This window comes from Penicillium psychrosexuale (genome assembly GCF_028828465.1).
Source record: "Penicillium psychrosexuale strain IBT 29551 chromosome Unknown utg000002l, whole genome shotgun sequence".
Taxonomy (NCBI): Eukaryota; Fungi; Ascomycota; class Eurotiomycetes; order Eurotiales; family Aspergillaceae; genus Penicillium; species Penicillium psychrosexuale.
Genome location: NW_026643187.1, coordinates 789,420 through 811,836, shown reverse-complemented (window position 1 = coordinate 811,836; position 22,417 = coordinate 789,420). Strand labels below are relative to the sequence as shown.

Below are 22,417 nucleotides of genomic sequence, written 5' to 3'. Positions count from 1 at the left end.
TGATTTTCGAGCGAATCGCAGAACGCGCTTTGGCGATCAATTTCAGGAAATCTTATGATGGATATAAGATAGAGGCAAAACTGCAGGAAATAGAGACATGAGATCAGTTCAGACTCGAGAAATGTTCCCCAGCATTCCGATGAAAAATTCCTTTCCCATGCGGAGATGATTTCCCCAAGGGAGATCGTGACTAAGCTTTATTCTGCCCATATAGTCCGACCTGCCATTTAACAGCCCTAATGGGGTACTTTGTCTGCGGTTTGCATGTGGTAAATATGAGAAATTTGAATTTGAATCAGCCATAGAATCTATGAGCTGGCCATGTATTTAGTTTCACTGCATCCTACTAGGCCTCAATGCACAGCCCGACTTACTGGAATCAGTTTCGGACCCTGTTCACCGCCTTTGACCCCGGATCGACTATCGGATCAGCCTTATCGCAATGCTCCAACATCCACTTGCGATGACCTGCGAACAACAACACAACATCCTACAACTTGATTTACACCCAGCATAGCGCCTACAGACTCTACCCTAGAGAAACACTCTGCATTCAATTGGTGTACTCGAATATCAACTCCGCACCGTAGCCGGGGCTCTAATGACAACGACCTTCTCCATCTTGCGCCAATCCCAGAATAACCGCAACATACCCTCCGATCCCTACGACTCACTACACAATCACAATGGGCAACATCTGCTCCCGCTCTTCCAATGAGGCAGACCCTTTCAATCAACCTGGCCGTGTCGTCGGCACCAACCCAGGGGGGACTGCCGCACCCCGCGCCCCACTTCCGGCCAAGACAAACTGGAAGGCTACACCCGGCCGCACTCTGGGTGAAAGCACCACGGGTAGTAGTACTGCTGGAACGGACGAGGCACGTGCAAACGCTGCAATTGCCGCACAGGTATGATAGCTTGTTTCCCTCTAAATATGCGATGTAGAGCTACGATTGCTGACTTGTATTGTGTTACAGAAACGTGCCGAAGGTGCCTTAGCCAATAAAGGGAAATTGGGCTCAAAGCTAGCTGCTCAGAAGGCACAAACTCAAGCGCAGACATTGGATCAAGTCAGTCGCACAGAGAGGGCTGCGCGAGATGTAGATGGGGCTGAAGCTGCAAGGAGATGGGAATAGGCATACCTATGCGAGATTTTGATTTGATCACGACTGCCATTATATCCCGGGCTTTGTTTTTTTGGCGTTGTATTTGCGAGCTTATTGTTCTTCTTTGTAGCGGATTATCTGGTTTCTTTTGCTGCAGTTCTTTGGCTCGTTGTTTGTAGATGAATTGTGGAAGCAAGCTTCTCTTTGATAGTTAGGTTAAATGATCTGACAATGCCTTGGCAGTCATTCCGATTAACCAATGTTCCCCAGTTCCACTGCCGGATGAAAGTAATCACGAATATAGTCATTATCTTTAGGTTTTACAAGAATTGAGACACGCAAAGCATATCGTACAATCATTGATTTGTTTCGAAAACATATCTAGGAGACTACTATGAACTAAGGTATGACCTAAAGAACAGTGTAGCGGCCACCCACCGGAGCCCGCGCCTCACCCTCCGAAGCTGCCAGTGTCGCCTCCTTGAGCAGGCGTCGAAGCTCGTGTATGGCGGTGGTGACTGAAATCTCCGTCTCACCCTCGACCAGGATATACAGCTTGGGAAGCTCCCCGGGGGCAGGTTCCTTCCCGGCAGGATAGAAATTGCCCTTGGTGGTGATAGAGGTTCCGGATGTCTCCAGGATCTTTGCCACGTTTGTGCGGTTCGTGACGGCCCAACGTGCTTTTTCTGCAAGATAAAATAAAGTGGTAAGTAATTGTCTGAAAGATGTAAGGAATACGGAATAACTTACGGGGGAAATCATTGATTTCCAGCGTCGCATGGAAGGCTCCGGCGTCAGGTCCACGGTTATCAATAGGCACGCCTGATCTCATCACACCCGCGCGGCTCAAACGCGCATGAATATCTGCAACAGCAGACCCCACCTTATCCAGCGGGTTCTTTGAACCAGTCGCCGGTGCTCTCTCCGTACGATGCACAACAATCTTCCCATCAAGATCAATGCCTTTCGGCACACTCGACATAGAAGCTGCAGCCGGTGCAACAGCCGGGTCAGCACTGGATCGGACAGCTGAAATAGCCTTGTTCAATCGATCATCTGACTCCTGCTGGGTCTCAAGTTTGTCATCTTCATCGTCATCATCACCGGTTTTGTATGCTTTCCGCTCACGCTGTCGCGCAGTTTCGCGTTCCATATTGAGACGGTCCAGACCTTTACCACCGAACCCATGGCGTGAGAAATTCTTCTCCTTGCCAGACTTCACCTTCTCATTGAACCCATCAACCAGCTTTTGGAGAGGCTCGGGGACTGGCTGTCCACTTTGTTTGAGAGCCTTTGAGATATCCAACGCATACCGATCCTGGTCTTCGGTGACGAACGTGACAGCGGTTCCGGTGTTGCCAGCCCGTCCAGTGCGGCCGGCACGGTGGACATAATCCTCCAGGTGATTAGGTGCGTCATAGTTGACGACTAGCTTGAGCTGCTTGACATCTAACCCACGAGCAGCAACTGATGTGGCGACTAGGATAGGGAAAACGCCAGCCTTGAATTCTTGAATCGTGCTGTCACGATCAATCTGGTCCTTTCCGCCGTGAATCGACATGCATGGATAACCCTTGTACATCAATTGCTTGAGCAAGTCATCTGCAGCCTCTTGACGGTCGACGAAAATCAACGTGCGGAAGTCTTCATTCGCGTCGTGTTCGTACAGATTTCCCAGGAGCTCGAGCAGGCGGACGAACTTCTGGTCTTTATTACGGACCTCGACAATTTGCGTGATTTCTGGAGCAACAACACTCCTGCCACCCACTGTGATCTCGACTGGCTCGTTCAAAGTCTTGCGGGCTAATGCTTCCATACTCTTAGGGAACGTCGCCGAAAAAAGGACAGTTTGCCTGTCTGGTCGGATGTTCGACATGATCTTCACAACTTGTGGTCCAAAGCCCATATCGAACATGCGGTCCCCCTCATCCAAGACGACATACGTGACACGGCGTAGATTGAGAACCCGTCCTTGATTTGCGGCCAGAAGATCGATGAGACGACCAGCAGTGCATACAATGATTTCCGCGCCCCGTTTCAGCTCGGCAATTTGATCTTTGATCGGGGCTCCACCATACGCGCAGACAGCACGAAGACCCAGGGCCTTCAAGAAAGGCTTACAGTCTTTATGGATTTGGGTGGCCAGTTCGCGGGTAGGCGCCAGGATCATACTGATGGGGCCATCTGTACTAGACAAGGGTCGTTGGTCTTTGATATGTCTGAACATCGGAACCAGGAAAGCGCCGGTCTTTCCTGAGCCAGTTTTTGCCACGCCGATGACATCGCGACCGGACATGATCGTGGGGATTGCTTGCGCTTGGATGGATGTGAGGGTTTCCCACCCAAGCTTGTGAACAACATCTAACGTCTGAACACCCAAACCGCATTGCGACCATTTTTGAACAGGTTTAGGGACGCCGGAACCACGGACCTTAATGCCGTCCAGTTCAAGCCGCAAGTTTGCTACATCCTCCTCGGTCATATCGGCAAGGTTGGAGGGTTCAGTGTAAAATTCCTTGCGGAACGGCTCATAGTCGATCTTGGTGTGGTCGATCTCAGGCCTCTCCCGCTTCTTTTTCTTCGCTTGTGCCATCTCGAGGACATCTTCAGCCTTCTCATCACCAACTGCGGTCACATCCACGTCCTCGTCATCGTTAAACATAGCCTCGGGTTGATGGTGCGCGTTCTTGGAAAACGTGGCCCCAGTTGTCCGTTCAGGCGGCACCGAGCCTTGGAGATCAGCCATGAATGCATCCAGAGGATCGATTTCTGGAGCATCGTCAACCTCCATAGGAGTGGAATCAGCCTGCGTATTCGTCGAGTCCTCCATATGGACATCGTCGGTTTGCTTGTGGAGTCGTGTATCGCGGTGTTCACTTGCGGCACTTGTTTCAGCTGCTGCGTCGGTTCCTTCAGATTGCATGTCTACATCATCTTGCCCAGCCGTCACATCGAGAGTCGTGGTCGGCAATTTTTCGAGTTTCTTGCGTGTGGATCCCTCGTCTCCATCCCCAAAGCCCAGAGTGTTAGAAGCGGAGGGTTTCTCTGCTTCGAGAACTTGTCTTGCACCCAGGCCAAACCCGCTGACATTACCCTTGGCTTTCAAGGGTTCAGAGAGCGTGTCGGGCACAGCACTAGGTATATTGGACTTTGTCACAGACGAAGCTTTGGCAGATGGCAGGACGGCAACATCGATACCAAGCACAGCGGGGGGAGCGGTTGTCGTGTTCGATGATTTAGCAATGGCCTTTGGATCGAACTTCAACTTTCCAGGAAATGCGGCAGGACCTGGAGATACAACCGATTTCCGGTCAATCGCCTCGAGGATCTTCTTGGGATCAACTGATGCCTGTTCGCGTTGTTTCTTTTCGCGTTCGGCGGCTTGTTTCTGTTTCCATGCTTCGAGTTTGGCAAGTCTCTCTGCTTTCTTCTCCTCGTCGATCTGGGCAGTGGGGACCGGTGTGGACGGCTTAGATTGCTGCGGGACACAATTAATATGAAGGGCCCGGCATAATCGAAGACGCGGGCAGCTTACCTCTCGAGTTTGGGATCTAGATCGTCGGCTCAAAGCACGATCACGACTGTCATCCCGTCTAGACTTGGGCTTCAAGTCAGCAGGATCATCTATCCGTCTGCGGTCCCGATCCCGGGAGTCATCTCGCCTAGAACGGTAATCCCTATCACGAGTTCTGCGGTGGAGATCATGGTCGTCGCCTCGTCGCCGTTCTCGAGATCGGTCTCTTCGAGGTGGCCGATAAGTATCTTCGTTGCGCCGGTCTACGGGAAGATCTGGTCGTCGAAATGCATCTCTATCGCGAGGGCGGTCGCGCCCGCGGTATCGTCTCTAAATATCACAAGGATGGTCAGAAATTGCAAGATAAGATATGAATATGCGATGCGCCACACTTACCTCTGGGCTGCGGGATCTGCGGTAACTGCGCCCATCATCCCGCCTGGTTCTGTCATAGCGATCATCCTCTCTGCGAGGTCGTCGGGATGAAGAAAGTGTGCTGCCTACAGGTGATGGTGAGCGAGTATCTCCGTGGCGAGCCATTGTTGCAGGCTGATCAGTGAGTTTTACTAGAACGCAAAAGCACCCGAGACACGGATTGATGGAGGAGGAGGAGAGAAAGAGGAGGGGGAGAGAAAGAGAGGGGGGAAGAAAAAGCGCCTCGTAAGAAAAGCGTTTGAGGGCACGATTCAAACCTCAGGCCACCGAGAGAAAGAACGTTGAGGTGTTTGTCTACCATATTGTCACTCGCGCAAACCGTTTGGAATGACAGCTTACATAAGGCCATGTGAAGGAGCTAGGCCCGATGCGGATAGGTACACCAAAGCAGGCGGGACTCCTACTCGGTTTGCGTCAACAGCTCCTCTGATCGATTCTTAACTTTTCGAGATTCAATTGCTAATTTGTCGCATTTCGGTCTCTATTATTGCAGCTCGCTCCAGCTAAATCGATCATCTCCTCATGACTTGGCAGTCTGCAGCTCGGGGGGGCTTCCTCCGCACCCTGCACCGCGGTGCTCTCCCTCCCCGTACTGGCGTGAACGACTTGCAGAATCAGCTTAGTCGCATCTATCTGACCGCTAACTCTGGGTCGATGCGCCCGCAAGCCCAACCCGTTTCCTCCATCCGTTCGCTATTCCAGTCCAATTCATTCGCTACTGCTTCTACCCCTCCCAAGGCGACTAAGACGCCCAAGGCGACCAAGACGCCTAAGGCGAAGAGCACCAAAAAAGCCGGTATCAAAGCGAAGAAGCCGCATCTCACCGAGGCACAACAGGAAAATCGGAAGATCAAGCAACTCCGGGCTCAGATCAGAGAGCTCAAGGCGACTGCCCTGATCCGCCCGCCTAAGAAGCTGCCCACTTCTGCCTACAGTCTTGCTTTGTCCGAGAAGCTGCGCGCGATCAAAGGTCAATACCCAGTCAAGGAAGCTTTCATGATTGGCGTAGAGCATTCCACATCTCTCAACCCTCAAGATGAGGAGGTATGTGCCCTTGAGATTCTCCGTATACGTCAGGAGCAACATACTGATCTCCCAAATCTAGAGACTCCAAGCTCAGGCTAAGGTGAACATAGCTGCTAACGCCGTTGCCTACGAGTCGTGGGTCAAGTCGCACACCCCCCTTCAGATCAAGGATGCCAACACTGCCCGCCTATCCCTTTCACGTCTTGTCGACAAGAACTACCCTTCCATCAAAGATGACCGTCTACCCAAACTCCCGAAATCTGCCTACCTCTTATACTTGGGAGACCGCCTCGAAACCATTGATTACCAGGGGAAGTCCGGAACAGAGGCATTCACAGTTATTGCCCACGATTGGAATGAACTACCCGAATCAGAGAAAGAAGTAAGGACACCGAGCAGAATTGATACATACCGAATTGCACGTGCTGACTATTAATCTAGCGCTACTACAAATTGCAAATCGAAGATCGCCAACGGTATGAGAGAGAACACGAGGAGGCGTACGGATTCCCAGCACCCAAGAGCCGGCATCAATCACCCGAAGTCTCGCTTTCAATCTGAGCCTAAAATCCGAACCTGGTTGGGATCCATTGGGATGGTACCGACCTAGTTGAGGTTGTTTTCGGAAGCGGTTAGCTCGGTTTAGACTCCCAAGCTCGTTTGTCACATGCTGTTTTCAATTTTCCTCACTTCCCCATTGTATTCTAGTTCGTCCTGTCAAACTATTTCTCTGCACTGATTGTTCTTGTTTGGTTTAGCTGGGAAGCGCTGGAATAGGATATCATAATGAATCCATGGGGGGCTTACCGTTTCCAATTCATTCAATTCCCTGTAGCTATAACAGACTCAGTGTCACCATTAAATCAATGAGTCAGAGAGAAAAAGAGGACCCTTTTGACTCTCCACCCGCCCCGCACTAGGCCCTTTTTTTCTTCATTCCGAAGTTCAAGTGGCGGTGTGCAAAAGATGTGTTGCGCTTGCAGGTGACTCTTTTGGATTGGGATGCATCGAGTAAATTGGGCTCGAGGGGAATGTTGCACTATCTGGAGAGTACTCTGTATCCCATGCAACTTTTGTAAAACGTATGTTGACTATGGTCATAACCCAAGGGTAGAAATGCAAACATTGCAGTATACGATGTGTGCCTGCATTGTATGAGATCGGTATATATTGTATGGACTGTGGATATGTTGTACATCTATGGATCCGTGCTTTATATGTTTCTATGGAATTAGACTTTAAATTGGGTACAGTACCACGGTACTGCACAAGATATACTCTCATAATCCGTGGACTCGAATTGGGAACCATGGAATCGGGGAACTATCATCGCGGGGTCTGTGTCACGTTCAATGTTTGTTTGTTGACATGCAGATTGTAGAGAAAAGTCTATTCGTACGTGTTTGAGTTCATTATGTATAAAGTACGGAGTACATATCGTTAGTTTCAAGGACAGTGTACTTCGTACTTGCTCTGTGCCTTCTGTGTTCCCAGCCATCTATGTTTTTGTTTCACCCGCAAGGGGTGTTCATATACTATGTACTCCGTAAAGCATGTATAAATTGAGTGACTCGAGTAACTTCCACGCTAATATCGAAACACCCTCGAATACGTAAATGCATCAGCAACGTTGGACAAGTACATTGTACGGCCGGAGTACGTGCCTACATTGAACTTAGCGGGCTGAACGGGATGATCTTCACCTCCACCGCCTGAACTTATTATCCCTGCCTCTCCAGATCCTCTCCCCAGTCTCACTTTTTCATACTTTTCTCCCTTGACTCCCTTGACTCCTTGAAATTCCTTGTGCCCAATTTATAGCAAGCACAGTTTTACAGACTGTCACCGTCTGTTAATCCGTCTATACATCACCTTATCAGCATCGAACAGCACCTAAACACGCGCCGAGCGTCCAGGGAAGCCATTTGACTAGAATTTAACTTGATATATTGCCTCACAGTCCCACAGAACCCTCGCGCAACCTTACGACACCAATACCGCACTCTCGCAACTCCGCGCCCCAAAAAACCGTGATCGATTGGGACAATATCCGCCACCAGGACTTGAATCCAATTCACCGATCGATGCGTTCGCTATTTGACATCGCTGAGTTGCCATATCAGTGATCGGACCGACCGTGAGCTCGGCGCATGCGATTTTCGATATGGAAGTAATTGAGGGGTCTTATCGTGTATGTGCGGGGAAGACTAGCGCCGCGGAGGATGTCGCATACTACGCACGGGATGTGCAAATGGGGGAGAAACTCCTCCGCGAGGTCTGGACTACTTTCTCGACTAAGGAAACAAGATTTTCCCGGCCAGATAACTGGGTGTCCGGAAAAGAAGATTTAGTCACCGGATTGAGTTCTCGCTTTCCGGCTCGCTCCCCGAAACCACCGTCCTACGACGATGTAATCCATGATCTCCCTCCCGAATACGCTGCATTGCCTCCGCTCGCGCAGCGCAGATCGACACCTGTTTCCCTCCTGCCAAAGCCTCGTGAAAACTCGCGTGATCCGTCATCGTCGCTGCCGAAAGATCGAATGCTAGATGTACGAGTTGATTTTGGGAATACTACGGGTATTCGGGAACATAAGAAGAAAAAGCCAGCAGGAAAGAAAGCAGCACCACCTCCGACTCCCTCTCCTCCACCGCCGCCACCGGCAGGCGGGGCTGGTGGAGACGACGACAAATCCAACGGTGATGGTGGTGCCGGTGGGGCTGGTGGAGATTCAGGCGGCGCTGGAGGCGGCGATGGAGGTGATGGGGGTGATGATTGGGGTGATTGGAATGTGAGCGGAAAGAAGGATAAGAAGAAGAAATTAGAGGAGGAAGAGGAAGAAAGAAAAGCCAAGGAAGAGGAAGAAAAAAAAGCTAAGGAAGAGGAAGAACGAAAGGCCGCTGAAGCCTCTGTTGCCAAAGATCTTAGCTGGGCCGAGGATGGGGGCGATGACTCGTGGGCTGCCTTCACGAATGTAGGAAAAAAGAAGAAGAAGGGGAAGGTAAGACCATTCTGCTCCAATGTACAAGACGGGTGTCTAAGTAAAATCACAGGACGAGATTGCACCTCCTGGGGGGTTCCAAGACATAAGTCTGAATGACGGGGCACCGCAATTGGACTTGAATTTCGATAGTCCAGCCCCTAAGACCGGGGGGACTGGGTTTAGTTTCGGAGGATGGGGCAAAGCCTGGACTACTAGCAAGGTTGACCCTCCTCCCAATGACGAATCCAAGGACAACAACCCCTGGGGAGCAACCCCAAAGAAGAAGACGTCAGAGACTGGCGAATTTGATTTTGACTTAGGATCTGCACCGCCTGAAACCAAGCAAGAAGATGATTGGGGAGGAGGTTGGGATGCGAGCAAAGACAAAATGAAGGAGACTGAGCCCGAACCCGAAGCGCCTGCGCCTCCGGCTCCGCCTGCACCCAGAGTCGATTTCACGAAGGAAGCATGGTTTCTAAATCTGCCAAAGAGAGAGCAACGTAAAACGAAGAAGGAGATGGAGAAGAAATGGAAAGAGGAGGATGAAGCTGCAGCAAAGGAGGCAGCAGAGCAGGAAGCAGCAAGGGCTGCTGAAGCTGAGGCAGCGGCAGCGGCAGCGGCAGCAGCAGCGGCAGCAGCGGCTGTACCTGAACCCGGACCTGAACCTGAACCGGTGGCCGAGGAAATCGAGGAACCAGCCGAGGCAGATACTGGCTGGGGTTGGGGTCTTTCAATGATAACCAAAGATAAGAAGAAGAAGAAGAAGATTGACCTCTTAGCTGATCCGGTGCCTGTCATCGATGAACAACCGGCGAAAGCAGAAGAGCCAGTTGATCCCTTTGCCGCTTGGGGAGTTACATCGAAGGACAAGCAGAAAAGCAAAGGCAAAGCCGAACCAGTACCTGAGCCAGAACCCATTCCGGAACCTGAACATGAGCCCGAGCCCGAGCCCGAACCTGAACCAGAGCCTGAACCCGAACCCGAGGCGCCAAAGGTGCCTGATAACCCTCTATACGAAAATTGGCATGAGATATCGTCTAAAGAACGCAAGAAGCGAGAAAAACAGTTGATACGTAAGGGACTGCCCATTCCCGGCAAGGACTTCGAGCTTCCATCGAACAAGCCCCCCGAAGAAGTCCCTGAACCAGTTGTTGAACCTGAACCGGTGCCTGAGCCTGAGCCTGAACCCGAACCCGAACGTGAGCCTGAACCCGAACCAGAGCCTGAACCTGAACTTGAACCTGAACCTGAACCAGAGAAACCTGCCGAAGAGAGCTCCTGGGGAATTTGGGGGCCAGTAAAGGACAAGAAAAAGAAGAAGAAGGGCAGGGATATTGAAGAACCTCCCCCACGTGCGCCGACACCTCCTGCTCAGGGCTTAACCCCAGACCCCGAAGCTTTCCATGACAATGCCGATGACATTTGGGCGGAAGTAGCCCCTAAAACCTCCAAGGGCACAAAGAAAACCACGAAAGCCATCGAAGCCCCGAAAGAGGAAAAAGCCTCTCAAGGCTTCTGGTCGACCCTGACTGGGGGTTCTAGCAGCAAAAGCAAAACAACGAAGAAGGCAGATGAAACGGCCAAGGTGAAAGAGGAGGAGGAAGACCTTCTTATTGACGTTGGAGAAAATCCTCCAGAGCCTGAACCTGAACCTGAGCCTGAACCTGAGCCTGAACCTGAGCCTAAACCTGAGCCTGAACCCGAACCAGAACCCGAATCAGAACCCGAACCGGCGCCTGAACCCGAAAAAATATCGAAGCCTAAGGCTTCCAAGCTCAGTGTTGCTGAACGTATCAAGGCCCTGGAGCTCGCCAGGAAGGAGAAGGCAAAGGCAGAAAAGGCTAGCTCGAAGAGCAAATCCAAAGAAAAGAAGGTCGAACCGGAACCGGAGCCAGAACCTCCTATAGAGGAACGTGCTCCAACGAAGAAAAGCTCAAGAACAAAGTCTAAGACAGCAGAAGCTCTTGAGTCTCAAGAAAGGAAATTCTCTAAGGACTCTATCCCTGGAAGCTTCCCAGACTTTGGAGATGATCCTGAGCCCAAGCCCAAGCCTGAACCCGAACCCGAGCCAGAGCCAGTGGTTGAGCCCGAGCCGGAACCCGTGCCACCGGCCCCAGATCTTTCAAAAATGTCGAAAAAGGAACTGAAGAAGTATAAAAAGGCAGAAGCAGAAAAAGCTGCCGCCGCAGCCGCAGCGGCCGCTGCCAGGGAACCAACCCCACCTCCTGAGGAAATACCTGCGCTAGAACCAGAGCCAGAGCCTGAGCCTGAGCCTGAGCCCGTAGCCGACGAGCCAGAAGAGAAGGATGAAGATGCTTCTGCCGCGCCTCCACCAGAGCCTGCCGAAGAACCTCCAAAATCATCTAAGAAGGACCGAGCACGCGGTGAAAAGAATACGAACACCATATCATGGGGCTTTTGGGGGGCTGCGCCGCCCCCAAAGAAGTCGAGTAAGAAGGAAAACACGACACAGGAGGAGGAAGCAGAACCCCCGAAGAAGTTGAGGAAGGAAAACAAGATTCAAGAGGAAGCAGAACCTCCAAGGAAGTTAAGTCAGAAGGAAGCAAAGATTCAAGAGGAAGTAGAACCTCCAAAGAGAAAAGAGTCTACTGGAAAACCTCGACCCAAAGACCCCGAACCAGAAGTGGAAAGGTCTGCGTCTGACCGTGAGAAGCGGCGAGACCGTGAGGGGCGGTCCTCGAAGAACCAACGTGGCGTGGCCTTGGCCAATATGGTACTGGGTACACCCCAGTCCAAAAGCAAATCCACTCGCAAATCTGGTTCTTCGTCGAAACCCGTATCCAGACGTCCATCAATTAATCTAGATGACAGAACTGCCGATCTAGCACGTCCAGATGAGAAGCGTGAGGTCTTTGACAAAGCAGCCAGGCTGATGGGCATGGACCCTCCCAAGTCTCGACGTGAGCGCCCGCGCGTAGACAGGCGGAGATCAGGTATGTTCATTTACGACACAACTCATTTATTCTTGCTGACTTTCTGCCTACGAAACAGTTCGAGATCCGTATGCGATCGAGGACGATGACCTCGTTGTGGTTGACATGGAGGATGCCGAGAGGAATTCACCCAAGGAAGGCTCTAAGGGCTCAAGGCGCAGGTCAAGGAGACAGGTATGTCGGGATAAGCGCAGTATTTGTTGTGCCGTTGTACCAACTGACCGCCTTTCATAGCCGCGGCACAGACCTGACGAGGACGATGTTGTCCTGGTTGATCCATATCAAGCACATCCCACCGCAGATATTATGTCAGGCCCCGACGATATGGCATTTTTCGATGCTCCAAGAGAACGTCGCCTAAAGCGCTCCAACACCGCTCCGGTGAAGAAACAAGAGAGCGGTGGCTTCATGGGGCTCTTCGATTCTCTGAGAAAAGGCACACGCCCAGATCGGCCAGAACGACCAGAGATGCCCGACAGACGCAGGTCGCGGTCGTATCGTGATGACGACGGAAGACATCCCCCAGAAATGGAGCGCGACGGCGCTCGAAGATCGCGTCGCGAAGATCGACGCCGCGGATCTGTCCGACCAGACACCGAAGGGTTCATAGGCGACGCCGCCGGTGCAGCAGCGGGTGGCGAGACAGAAGCCGATGAAGCGGAAGCTCGGCGCGCAGCACGACATGCGCGGCGTGGATCCCGCAAGGTACCTCCTGACTCTCGTGAAACCGAAGTTCGGGAAGCAGAAGAGCGGCGCGCGAGGCGAAAAGAACGAGCGCGCGAGCAACGTGCTCGTGAAGAGGAAGAGGAAGAACGTCTGAAAGAAGAAGATCGCCTACGAGAAGAAAAAGCGGGCCCGACGAGCTGCGCGCGAGGAACGTCGTGCTCGAGAAGAGCAGGCTGCTCGTGAAGCCCAAGCCCAAGCTGCAGCCGAAGCTAAGGCTGCAGAACGCCGCGAGCGCCGGCGAATGCGCGAAGAGGAAATGATCGCCGCGAGAACGAGCCGGCGTCGTGAACGTGAGCAAAGGATCCCTGTTGAGGTCTTTCCTGATGAGCGTGAGGTCGACCGTCGAGGAACCCGTACCTCTCGCCCGTATGAAGACCCGAACGCTCGTCGTCGCAGGTCTAAGGTGGCCCCTGAGTTAACTCGGGAGCCGCTCATGACTGGTGCGTTGAATCGTGGCGGGAGTGCGAAAGACAAAATTTCCTCGTGGGTTTACTCGCAAAGTGATGAGCCTCCGGAGCCACCGCAGATAGTCCCTACTCTTATTGATCTGCCTCCTCTTGCAGGCGATGAAGGTGACAATGCTCATTCTCATTCTCTTTCATCGGATGAGGAAGCTCGTCGTGTTCTTCGCCGCAAGGCCCACCGCCGTGCTAAGTACGAGGAAGAAGAGATTGATGATGCTCGTCCTCGGCATCATAATTCGCGTCGTGAAGGTGTGAAGAGCAGCTCTGGAAGTGGTGATCATGAACGTGACCGTGAGATAAAGCCCGCTCCGCCCAGTGCGGATGCTAAGAAGCCCACCAGTTGGTTCCGCAAATTGACGAACCTGTAAACCAAGATTTGGTCATTCTATATCATTGTGTATTGAAAGTTTTGTTTTCGTTTTGTATAATGGTTGCAGCGTTATGTTTGTCTTTTTGGTTATTTACAAGGTCTGCGGCGAGATTCCGACAGAACAGATGTGATGACATGTATGAGTTCGTATGATATTATGACCCAGCAATATACGCGTTTTGAATTCTCTGTTATGAATGGTGTCATTGGCTACAATAAAATCTTTATGATAATATGACGCTCTATGTTCGCCAACCAGGTAGTCCGTTGCGGATGGATGTGCAACTTGAATGACCTCTCCTGGTATAACTGAAAGAAATGAACAATAGCACCGAATAGAATTCGATATGTATGGTATGCGAAGGTTATATATAAAAGTCTAGACTGTAAGACTCCTTTTCTATATATCCTCAGGGATGAAATGCATTTAAACAAGCCTAGGTATAACATAGGCTACACAGATGAATGAAGCAAACCTCATCGAATAAATCCGATTCTGAGAAGTGAAGAGTGTGGCCTGATCCCAAAGGCGGCATCAATGGCCTCGTTGCTATTCTTCTCTTTCTCAATAAGATTTGAAGTGGACAACCTCAATGCCATTCATTCTTCAACGATCGCAAGGTATAAAACCATGCGTTGTTCTCATCATCCTCCTCCCAGCTGGATAACTCTAAATATCTCCACCTTATCAAAGTATCATGGACCTTCTATTGCATCCCATACACCATGGCTAACCAACTCAAGCTCCCAAGCCTCCAGCTTGCTCTACCATCCACGCTCTACCTCATGAACCTTCCATTCCTCGAAATCAGCCACGAAACCTGCTAAGCTGCACACGCCTCGACAAGTCTCAGATTCATCCATACTCGGAATGTCCGCGTCTAGTCCCATCTCCGACTATCAGACGGAGCGAACCAACTTCCTGTCATGGCTCGAAGACCAAGCTCGCCTTATCAGACTGCAGCCGAAGCCGGATACCATTGCAGAAGTCAAAGTGAGCCTGCGTGAACAAGGCGTTGAGTACGTCGGTCGACTCACCCAAGCTTCCCTTGCCACGGCTTGTGAGGAAAATGGCCATAATCGCATCACTGCAATTGACTATTTTTACAAGTTTGATGTTCCAAAAATCTGCAATTTGCTCCGGATAAGGATGCCACAGCTGGCCTTGAGACTTGGTATCAACCCTAAGTGCGACATGTGTGTCCATTTCATCATTATGAATATTCTGGCTGAGCCTGGCTTCTAGCTTGCCAGCGTAGGAGATTGAATAGTTGTGAAATAGCAATGGACAGCGTTTTATCATCCTACTTATGCCTGTAGTCTAGTTATGGCCATAGTTCGACTTGCATACATAGCAACCATTAGGGACCTAACATGGATGCATTAATTGGATCAAAAAGCGGATTTATGGCAATCGTGCCTTTCGTAGTATTCAAGTTTCCTAAAAGACATCTAACAAGGCATCTGAAAGGAAATTAGAAAGACATTTCAAAAGACGTTTCAAAAGACGTCTTCAAAGAGAGACTGAAACATCGTAGTAGTATCGTAATAAATCCCCCTGAGAAGAGCTGAAGTCATTAACTCATTTGACTCGGAAGGTCTCTTCACCCCACCCATACAAAGTCCTCAACCGCCGAGCCACCGTGAGAACCCGATATCCTTCGATTTTCGACTGGTGGGGTCGGTGTACCGTGAATGACTTCTTCGTCGTCATGCTGTCAGGTGGATAGAAAGTGTAAACAGAGCCGTATTTGGGAGAGATTGAGAATCCCAATTTAGCCATCGCCTCAGCGAAGGCCGCCCAGGCGACTGGGCCACGTGCTTGAGATTTGCTGAACAGTCTCGAGAAGACCTCCGCAGTCGAATCGTCTATCTTGAAGGTTTGCGGCAGCGAAGCTGGCTCCTGTGGACAAGACGGCTTCACAGGCGTAACAATGTCGTAGATAGATGAATGTGCGGGACGCGTCTTTTCTTTCTGTTTCCGCTGTTCGACTCGGAATGCCGTCGACTCTGCGGTCGTTGCCGGAGCAGAAGGCAATTCAGCCTTCAAGCCCTGCGCCACTTTTTCTTTGGCTTCAAGGCATTGAGCCTGAACGCCAGACAGGCAGTCGGCAACCATGTCTTGGTACAGGAATCCTAATGTTGTCCCAGATTTTTCGATGATGAATTGGTCTAGCTTTTTCAAAGCTTCACTGGTCACTCCCGGTTCTAGGAGGTTATCGATGGGAACGACGTAATCGAGTAAGTCGAGTTGATCCTTGGTCTGGTTTAATTCAGATTCCACCACCTGTGACTTAGCGGCAAACATCTGGCCCTTTTTGTTGGAAAAGGAAGGAATTGGAAGCACAGAGGACAAGTCCTGGATAAATCCAATGATGATAGCCAGGTCACCCAATGAGTCAGCCTCTCTATCTTCCAGGTTTTCCCTCTCCCTAGGATGGGCTTCTTGATACTCGCCCAGTTTTTTGATCCAGGTAGTGGCGGTGGAAACATTGAGCTTTGGCTGGCAGAGATGCAACATGTAATGGAGCTGGGGGTCAGATACGGTAAGATCTTCCAGATTGCCTTTTATGGAAACGCGCGGGCTACCGGTGCTGTCATACACATTGGCAGTTCGCTTGAACCACTTAGAGCCGCTTGCACTCTGAACATGTCGCTTGAACAGAGTTTGCGCACGATTGAACTCTACTTGACATATGTTGGAGATCTCCTGGAGGAGAACAACTCGAGAGGCATCATCCCCAACACACTTGTCAAGCATCCCAAGAATACTAGCAATGTATTTCCAGATGGCGGCTCCTTGGATCGAACTGTTGATAGCCTCAAGAACAGCAGCACTGATGTATTTATCGGTGTGAACCGGCAATCGCCGTCCCTTTTCGTCGGGAACGAGTTCTGGGCGGCTAAAGAACCAAATATTGACAGCATGAGCAAGCACAACAGGCTCAGTGGAGAGCAAACTCAGGTACTCTTCAAGTGTGTCTTGGTGATCACGAGCCCTGGCGACCAGGTCGGAAAGCCTAAGCCGCGTTTGGGGGGCCTTGATACTTAGCCTTGACATAGCCACCGTCGCTCCGTCATCAGTAGCCTTCTTCTTCTTTGGTGGGGCCTTTTGAATTCGAGTTTGCGAGCCGCCCAGAATATCGTCAATGAGGATATTGAGGGTTTGCAAGGTGTAGATCTGCCTTTGGATAATAAATTCTCCGACTGACTGTGGAACACAGACACGAGCTTGGATTGCGGGTTCAAAAATAGCCAGAGCCTCTTTAGCCATGAGTTGGTAAGATGTGGCATACATGTCGCCTTGAAACATAGTGTAACAGTTTTTAAAGGAGTTGGTATGCTTGAGTCCTCGTGTACGCACTACCTCCTCGATCATAGCATGATCGCCGGGGCCGCCATTGACGCCTCCACAGTACTGTTCGAATAGAGATTTGGTGGCTCGATGTTTGAGAAGGTCGAAAAGATACTGTGGGTCTGATATGAGGTCGTGTAAATTCAACTCTGGTATGATTTTGTAGACATCTCCCAGAGACCGATCTAAGGGGTGCTTCAACACAACTCCATCTGCAGCTCCGGCCCTGAAACAGTTTGCTCGGTCATTGGGGCAAAACAACTTCCAGATGGTCTCAACCGCGGCGGCATGCTTTTGGTATTTCCGAACAAGATCGCTATGGAGATCATTTAAGAGAATTGTTTTCGAGTTGTCCATATTTGGAGGTGGGGAGATAATACAGACAATACAGGGGAGGGGAAATAGTGAAGATCGTCTAAATACACTTAGCTCGCTTAGTCATGTAATTGCCCTGTTTTTCAGGCAGAAAGATTTTAGTTTGCCTAGACAAATACTTTTTAGGTGAGGCTCTTTAGGGAGCCTTGAAAATAAAATAGTTATAAGTTACTCTGTGGAGGGGTGTATGTGATGAGAAAGACCCGAGCGGCTTCATGAAGTTGCCGGAGCGATATTGAGTTCAACGGATGAGATACTTCATACACAAGTGAATACCGCAAAAGAAAAGGAACTAACAAGAAACTCAGTCGTTGAATTCAACCCTTGAGAATATTTCATAGGAAAAATCTCGTCTTCAGACAGATCCGCTTTGAATGAGATTATGGTGGCTCCCTCATTACTTGCAACCATCTGCTCTGTTACTCAAACATTGATCCACGAGAGTTCCTTGCAACGTGACACCATATACCTCACAACTGACTGTGCTCGTACCACACGCATCCACGCAATAGTTCGCAGCACTTGAGAGATTCTGGAGCTGGAAAGTGGCGTTCGCACTCCAACTGATGCAGCAACCATATTGGCAGATATTCCGAGGACCGCCTGACTTCCATGTGACATTGCCGTTGATATTTCCAAGGAGACTTCGACAAGCGTTCTTGGCAGCGAGGTGGGCAGTTGAACAAGCTTCTTTGACCCAGCGCCCTTTGGGGATTTGCGCCTGATTTGAGATTCTTAAAAGCTTCAACCAAGAATGTCGAGCTCGAGGTACTGGCTGGCATAAAGCTCGACCAAAGGGGAGTTGATTTCTCCGCTGGTCTGGTTTGTAACAGCATCCAGGAGTGCCTCCTGCATCTCGACACTCGAAACATTGAGATGATCGATGTGGCCATTCATGCTGAAAGCACTATGCAAGTAGACAATGTCTCCCCACTGACCTCTCTTCGCCGCGTCTTGGGCAAGGCCAGCAATAGCAGTGAGTGTCTCGAGATTGTCCAATGTGTGAATTCCCACATCGTTCTGAATGTGTGGAAGCTCATCCACAGCAAACCCAGTCACGTTGAGCCAGACCTCGCCCTCGGAAGAGTTATCGGTGGCCACGTTGCCGTATGCTAGAGCGGCGATGCTATCTTCATAGCTGAGTTTCTGGCATTGCGCGGTAGTGGCTAGAACCGCAATGGCCTAGGCAAAGATGGAAAGCCTCTTGAACATTGTTTTGGGACGAGGATACCGAATCGTGTTGTAGGACAAGGAATTTGGATGGGAAGAATGGCGCAGAAATTTGATTGATTGATCAAAAACAGGTTGTTCTCGTCTTCTTCTTTGTGAAGCTCTATGTGGGCGTACAATGAGCCTTTTATATGTGGCCTCTCCGGCCTCGATACGAGCAGAAACGGAGATCGTATGAGCCTTTACCGTTGAGCTTATGCTGATTAGCTCTCGTGGACATTCGGTCCCCATAGGAAATGTTACTTCGTCATGCGAAGCTGTCAGCCCTAGCGCTCTTAGTGTCGGAATTCATTTTATTCCTGACTAGGGTGATTTAGTGCGACTCGTATCGCCCCCTGAATGCATAGAATTCATCCTATGCTATATTACCACTGTTTGCCCAACCCTCAGAGTATGCATCATTAAAGTGCGTTATAGATTTTCGGCAGTGTTTGTTTAGTAACGTTCAAGTTTGGCATGCCGCGTGATCGAATGATCGTGCCCATGGATCTCTGGGTAGTCAGAATCTTGGGAGAGCTGTTCTCAAAATAGAAGCCCCCAGTAAGCTGACGGACTTCTACAAACTCAAGGTTGGAAGGATTCGAACAATCTTACATGTAAGCAGGTCTCACCTCAGCCTTGGGCAACGCTCTGGGTATTTGCCTAAATTGGTGATTGATCCTCAATTGACAGTCCTGTGGAGTCACTTTCGACAGACCGGGTTGTCGGGATTTGCTAGACTTCCCGAGGTCACATCAGGTAGCACCGCTTTGTACCTAAATAATGTTTAGCTGCTTACATGGGTTTCTTGGCAGGGCTTCTTTTGATGAAGGACGGCGATTGTTATTGGACAACATAAATAATTCCGAGGTTTATCCGGTCAGGGTTCGGATTCTGACCCCTATGTACTAGCTTGAAGAAGAAACTGACTTGAAAGGTTAGTCAGATTGAGTGAAGGATTACCCTTGGCTGTTATCTGCCAGATCCTCAAAGGAAAGAGCGCATTTCATATAGAATTCAAGTGTCGAGGAAGTAAAAAAAGGAAAGGGATTAGGATGGGTGTTGATGGAGTGCAAACAGTGCAAATGGTGTAAACAATGCAAACAGTAACACATCGACCAGGACTTTAAACCGTGCGAGTATAACCGATGAACGTTGGCTTAGCCCAATTCTATCTTTGCCCCATTATTATTTTTTAAATTTCTTAGCGTCAGAGTGTAGTGCAATTTTCTTCCTTCGGTGAATCTCCTCGCTGCAACAATTTCCTATCAATTAGGATTCGGAATGCTTCTCACTTTGAGTCAGGCCGTATTTGCAAGTTTACCTTCGCGGGCCTTGAACATTCTGATCAGCCCAGGAGGAGATGGAAGTCTGCTTGACCAAATTTCCTTTTCCACGACCATACACAAAGAGCTCACATTTTCTTCTTTCGCTCTCATTTTCAGCCGGCTTTTGCTTTCCAGCTTGGTAAGTTCCTCGTCGGGCCATCTTCCCTGTAACTGATTCTAATCGATCTTTAACAAGGTTCGTTATCTTCTTGGCCATGTAGTAGCGACATCTTTGATAGTTGAGATCGCTCGAGCGGATGGGGCTTTGTCAGATCAAGAAAGGGGGAACAAGCGACCTCCGACCTTCCGATCCATCTACAAGGCCATACATCTCATATATACTACACAGAGCCTTTACACATTCTCCTCTGCGCTTGTGCTAGGTCTTGTCTATCAGGTCACTCATTATGCGATCAGATCTTTCTTGGAATTTGCAATTCTAAGACACGAATTACTGATACCATTTGCATACGCCTGTTCCTCTGTTCTGCTGTGCAAACTTCATTTGATCTGGACTTGTGCTACTATCTCAACACATCGACTTCGACTCTTCTCTTTGAAAAAAGATGAAGTCCAAAGGAAATGGATACACTTGGCAGTCCCTAGTTTCACATATGGGATTTGCCAAGCCTTGATGTACGAGGCCCAGAGTCTAATCCAAAGGTCAATGATTTCTTCCAGCGAGGAAATACAAATCTCCACGAGCAGGCGCGCTAGTGTCGAGGTTTTTGCAGCGATCATCATGCTTGCATTCCGTTTACTAGGACTACTGCCAGCATCTATCACTCTCATAATGACCGAAGCTAGCCTTCTACCGATGAACTTGGAAACAATCATTCCTTCTCCGACAAAGCAACGTGGATCAACTATTGCAGAGATACTTGGAGGACGCAAAATCCCTTCAGGACTTGCTGCATTTAGCAGTTCATTGAAGTCTTTTGGCGTTCCTCAGTTTTTATGGCTGATTGAACTTCATCTGAAGAAGTGTTTTGTCCAGATAGCGATCGAGTTGCTCACTTTGCCAATTATTATCCTTGGCATTCTTTAATTTGGATATGACAATCACTGTTCAATGTTTCAATTTAACGCTGGAGCAAGTTTGGCTCTCCGCGGTGGTACTAATGGCGTACGATGGTAGTCTAGTCCTATGAGTCCCGCCATGTACCTACCTACATGTCTACGCCGTACTTTCCTACATTAATAATACGTCGTCAGAAGAAAATCTTTCTTGATCGATTTATATTCCTATGTTAGCTCCGAATTTGCTGCTGATACGGATTGGCCCACTACTAAACATCCAGTTAGTCGTGAATATCTGAATTTCCAATCCGTTTCTTTCCGCCCAGTTCGTTCCACTGCTTTGAAATACTGTCAGCATCATCGTCTGAGCCATCAGATCTAGCAGTCGCTGGAAGGAGAAACACATCTGTGCTCATGAGTTCGGGTGAATCTCCAGGAGTAGGAGAGGCTACAGGGAAGGGTGGAGTAACCATGCCGTATGAGCTCTCAGAACTCCATGACTGTGGGCTCTCTGTCCTCGGGGGAGGCTTCTCAAAAGGCTTAGAACGGTCTGGATGAAAGAGTGTAGTAACAGCACCGGAGAGTCTCTCAATTTCGGCGAGAGTAGGAGATTTATATTCCGGTTCAGGTTCCTGTTCCCTGAGCTTGGAAACAGGTCTAGTGCTGTTTGTCTTCGACATAATATTGCTCTTTGTTGGTTCCCGAAAAGAGCCAGGGATAGGACTCTCTCGTCGCGAGATAGTATTGCCCTTGGTTAGTGCTTGAACAGGGCCAGGGACAGGACTCTCATTTCGCGATAACGGGCTAGGGGTAGGACTTTCACCTCGCGAGATAATCTTGCTCTTGATTAGTGCTTGAACAGGGCCAGGGACAGGACTCTCGTGTCGCGATAGTGGGCCAGGGGTAGGACTCTCACGTTGCGATACTCGACCATCGTGATAGTGGCGGATGGAACGACGCTCGCCGCCAACTGAGCGCTCAGTGGTAAACCCATTATTGGGTCGTTCAACAGGGGCTTTTCCAGATCGGATGGGTTTTTTTGGTTCAACCATGTCGGTGGTGGATAATATCTGCAGTGAAAATTGGTAGTTTGGAAGTCTCCGGTGGACTAGAAAAATGGAATGTTCCTAAAAAAAGGTAAATTGGGGACCTTATATAGTTTGGATTATGGTGTGTTTGAATGGAATGAGAACAAAGTCTATATCCTTCCTTTGTTGTAGTGCCTGACTTTCAGGTCTTTGAACCTATTTTCTCGCTTTGAGCTTCTGATGGAAGGATACAATAACAAAGCCTTCACATCCCAAAATAAAAGGCTAGACGATGAAAGACTTAGCAGAGCAAAAAGAAATCCTACCTTTTCCTCCGACTGCTTGAACACCTATCTAGCAAAACTGGCAGAATATTTACCCCTATAATTAGCCATTTCCAAGTCTGGGGTTACTGTTAAAGGACCATAACATGTATTCCACTCGAACCGTCTTTCTCCATGAAGGCTTTCCTACTATCGATGAGTATGGCTTGTTCCGAGGCACCTTGTGGTTTACGGTGAGAT

The 22,417-nt window shown here is 49.7% G+C and overlaps 8 protein-coding genes across 8 annotated transcripts; 4 read left to right on the top strand and 4 right to left on the bottom strand.

Moving 5' to 3' along the window:
* Window positions 1–686: 686 nt before the first annotated feature.
* On the top strand, window positions 687–1,136 carry N7518_001453 (uncharacterized protein; the record flags this gene model as incomplete). The annotated part of the gene is made up of 2 exons (XM_057182381.1): window positions 687–908; window positions 978–1,136. 2 exons carry the CDS (start codon window positions 687–689, stop codon window positions 1,134–1,136), a joined length of 381 nt encoding a protein of 126 aa, XP_057043831.1.
* Window positions 1,137–1,517: 381 nt separating this feature from the next.
* N7518_001452 (uncharacterized protein) lies at window positions 1,518–5,160 on the bottom strand (the record flags this gene model as incomplete). Its single annotated transcript, XM_057182380.1, has 4 exons — window positions 1,518–1,792; window positions 1,857–4,584; window positions 4,642–4,950; window positions 5,017–5,160. The coding sequence occupies 4 exons, from the start codon at window positions 5,158–5,160 to the stop codon at window positions 1,518–1,520; spliced, it is 3,456 nt and encodes a 1,151-aa protein (XP_057043830.1).
* Window positions 5,161–5,577: 417 nt separating this feature from the next.
* N7518_001451 (transcriptional regulator family: HMG) lies at window positions 5,578–6,642 on the top strand (the record flags this gene model as incomplete). Its single annotated transcript, XM_057182379.1, has 3 exons — window positions 5,578–6,099; window positions 6,161–6,463; window positions 6,523–6,642. 3 exons carry the CDS (start codon window positions 5,578–5,580, stop codon window positions 6,640–6,642), a joined length of 945 nt encoding a protein of 314 aa, XP_057043829.1.
* A 1,603-nt stretch (window positions 6,643–8,245) lies between these two features.
* N7518_001450 (uncharacterized protein) lies at window positions 8,246–13,576 on the top strand (the record flags this gene model as incomplete). The annotated part of the gene is made up of 6 exons (XM_057182378.1): window positions 8,246–9,082; window positions 9,135–10,263; window positions 10,321–12,018; window positions 12,077–12,192; window positions 12,253–12,832; window positions 12,882–13,576. The coding sequence occupies 6 exons, from the start codon at window positions 8,246–8,248 to the stop codon at window positions 13,574–13,576; spliced, it is 5,055 nt and encodes a 1,684-aa protein (XP_057043828.1).
* An 873-nt stretch (window positions 13,577–14,449) lies between these two features.
* Window positions 14,450–14,824, top strand: N7518_001449 (uncharacterized protein; the record flags this gene model as incomplete). The annotated part of the gene is made up of 1 exon (XM_057182377.1): window positions 14,450–14,824. One exon carries the CDS (start codon window positions 14,450–14,452, stop codon window positions 14,822–14,824), a length of 375 nt encoding a protein of 124 aa, XP_057043827.1.
* Window positions 14,825–15,160: 336 nt separating this feature from the next.
* Window positions 15,161–17,290, bottom strand: N7518_001448 (uncharacterized protein; the record flags this gene model as incomplete). The annotated part of the gene is made up of 1 exon (XM_057182376.1): window positions 15,161–17,290. The coding sequence occupies one exon, from the start codon at window positions 17,288–17,290 to the stop codon at window positions 15,161–15,163; it is 2,130 nt and encodes a 709-aa protein (XP_057043826.1).
* Window positions 17,291–18,052: 762 nt separating this feature from the next.
* On the bottom strand, window positions 18,053–18,758 carry N7518_001447 (uncharacterized protein; the record flags this gene model as incomplete). Its single annotated transcript, XM_057182375.1, has 2 exons — window positions 18,053–18,446; window positions 18,694–18,758. 2 exons carry the CDS (start codon window positions 18,756–18,758, stop codon window positions 18,053–18,055), a joined length of 459 nt encoding a protein of 152 aa, XP_057043825.1.
* Window positions 18,759–21,146: 2,388 nt separating this feature from the next.
* N7518_001446 (uncharacterized protein) lies at window positions 21,147–21,917 on the bottom strand (the record flags this gene model as incomplete). Its single annotated transcript, XM_057182374.1, has 1 exon — window positions 21,147–21,917. The coding sequence occupies one exon, from the start codon at window positions 21,915–21,917 to the stop codon at window positions 21,147–21,149; it is 771 nt and encodes a 256-aa protein (XP_057043824.1).
* Between the last annotated feature and the right edge of the window lie 500 nt (window positions 21,918–22,417).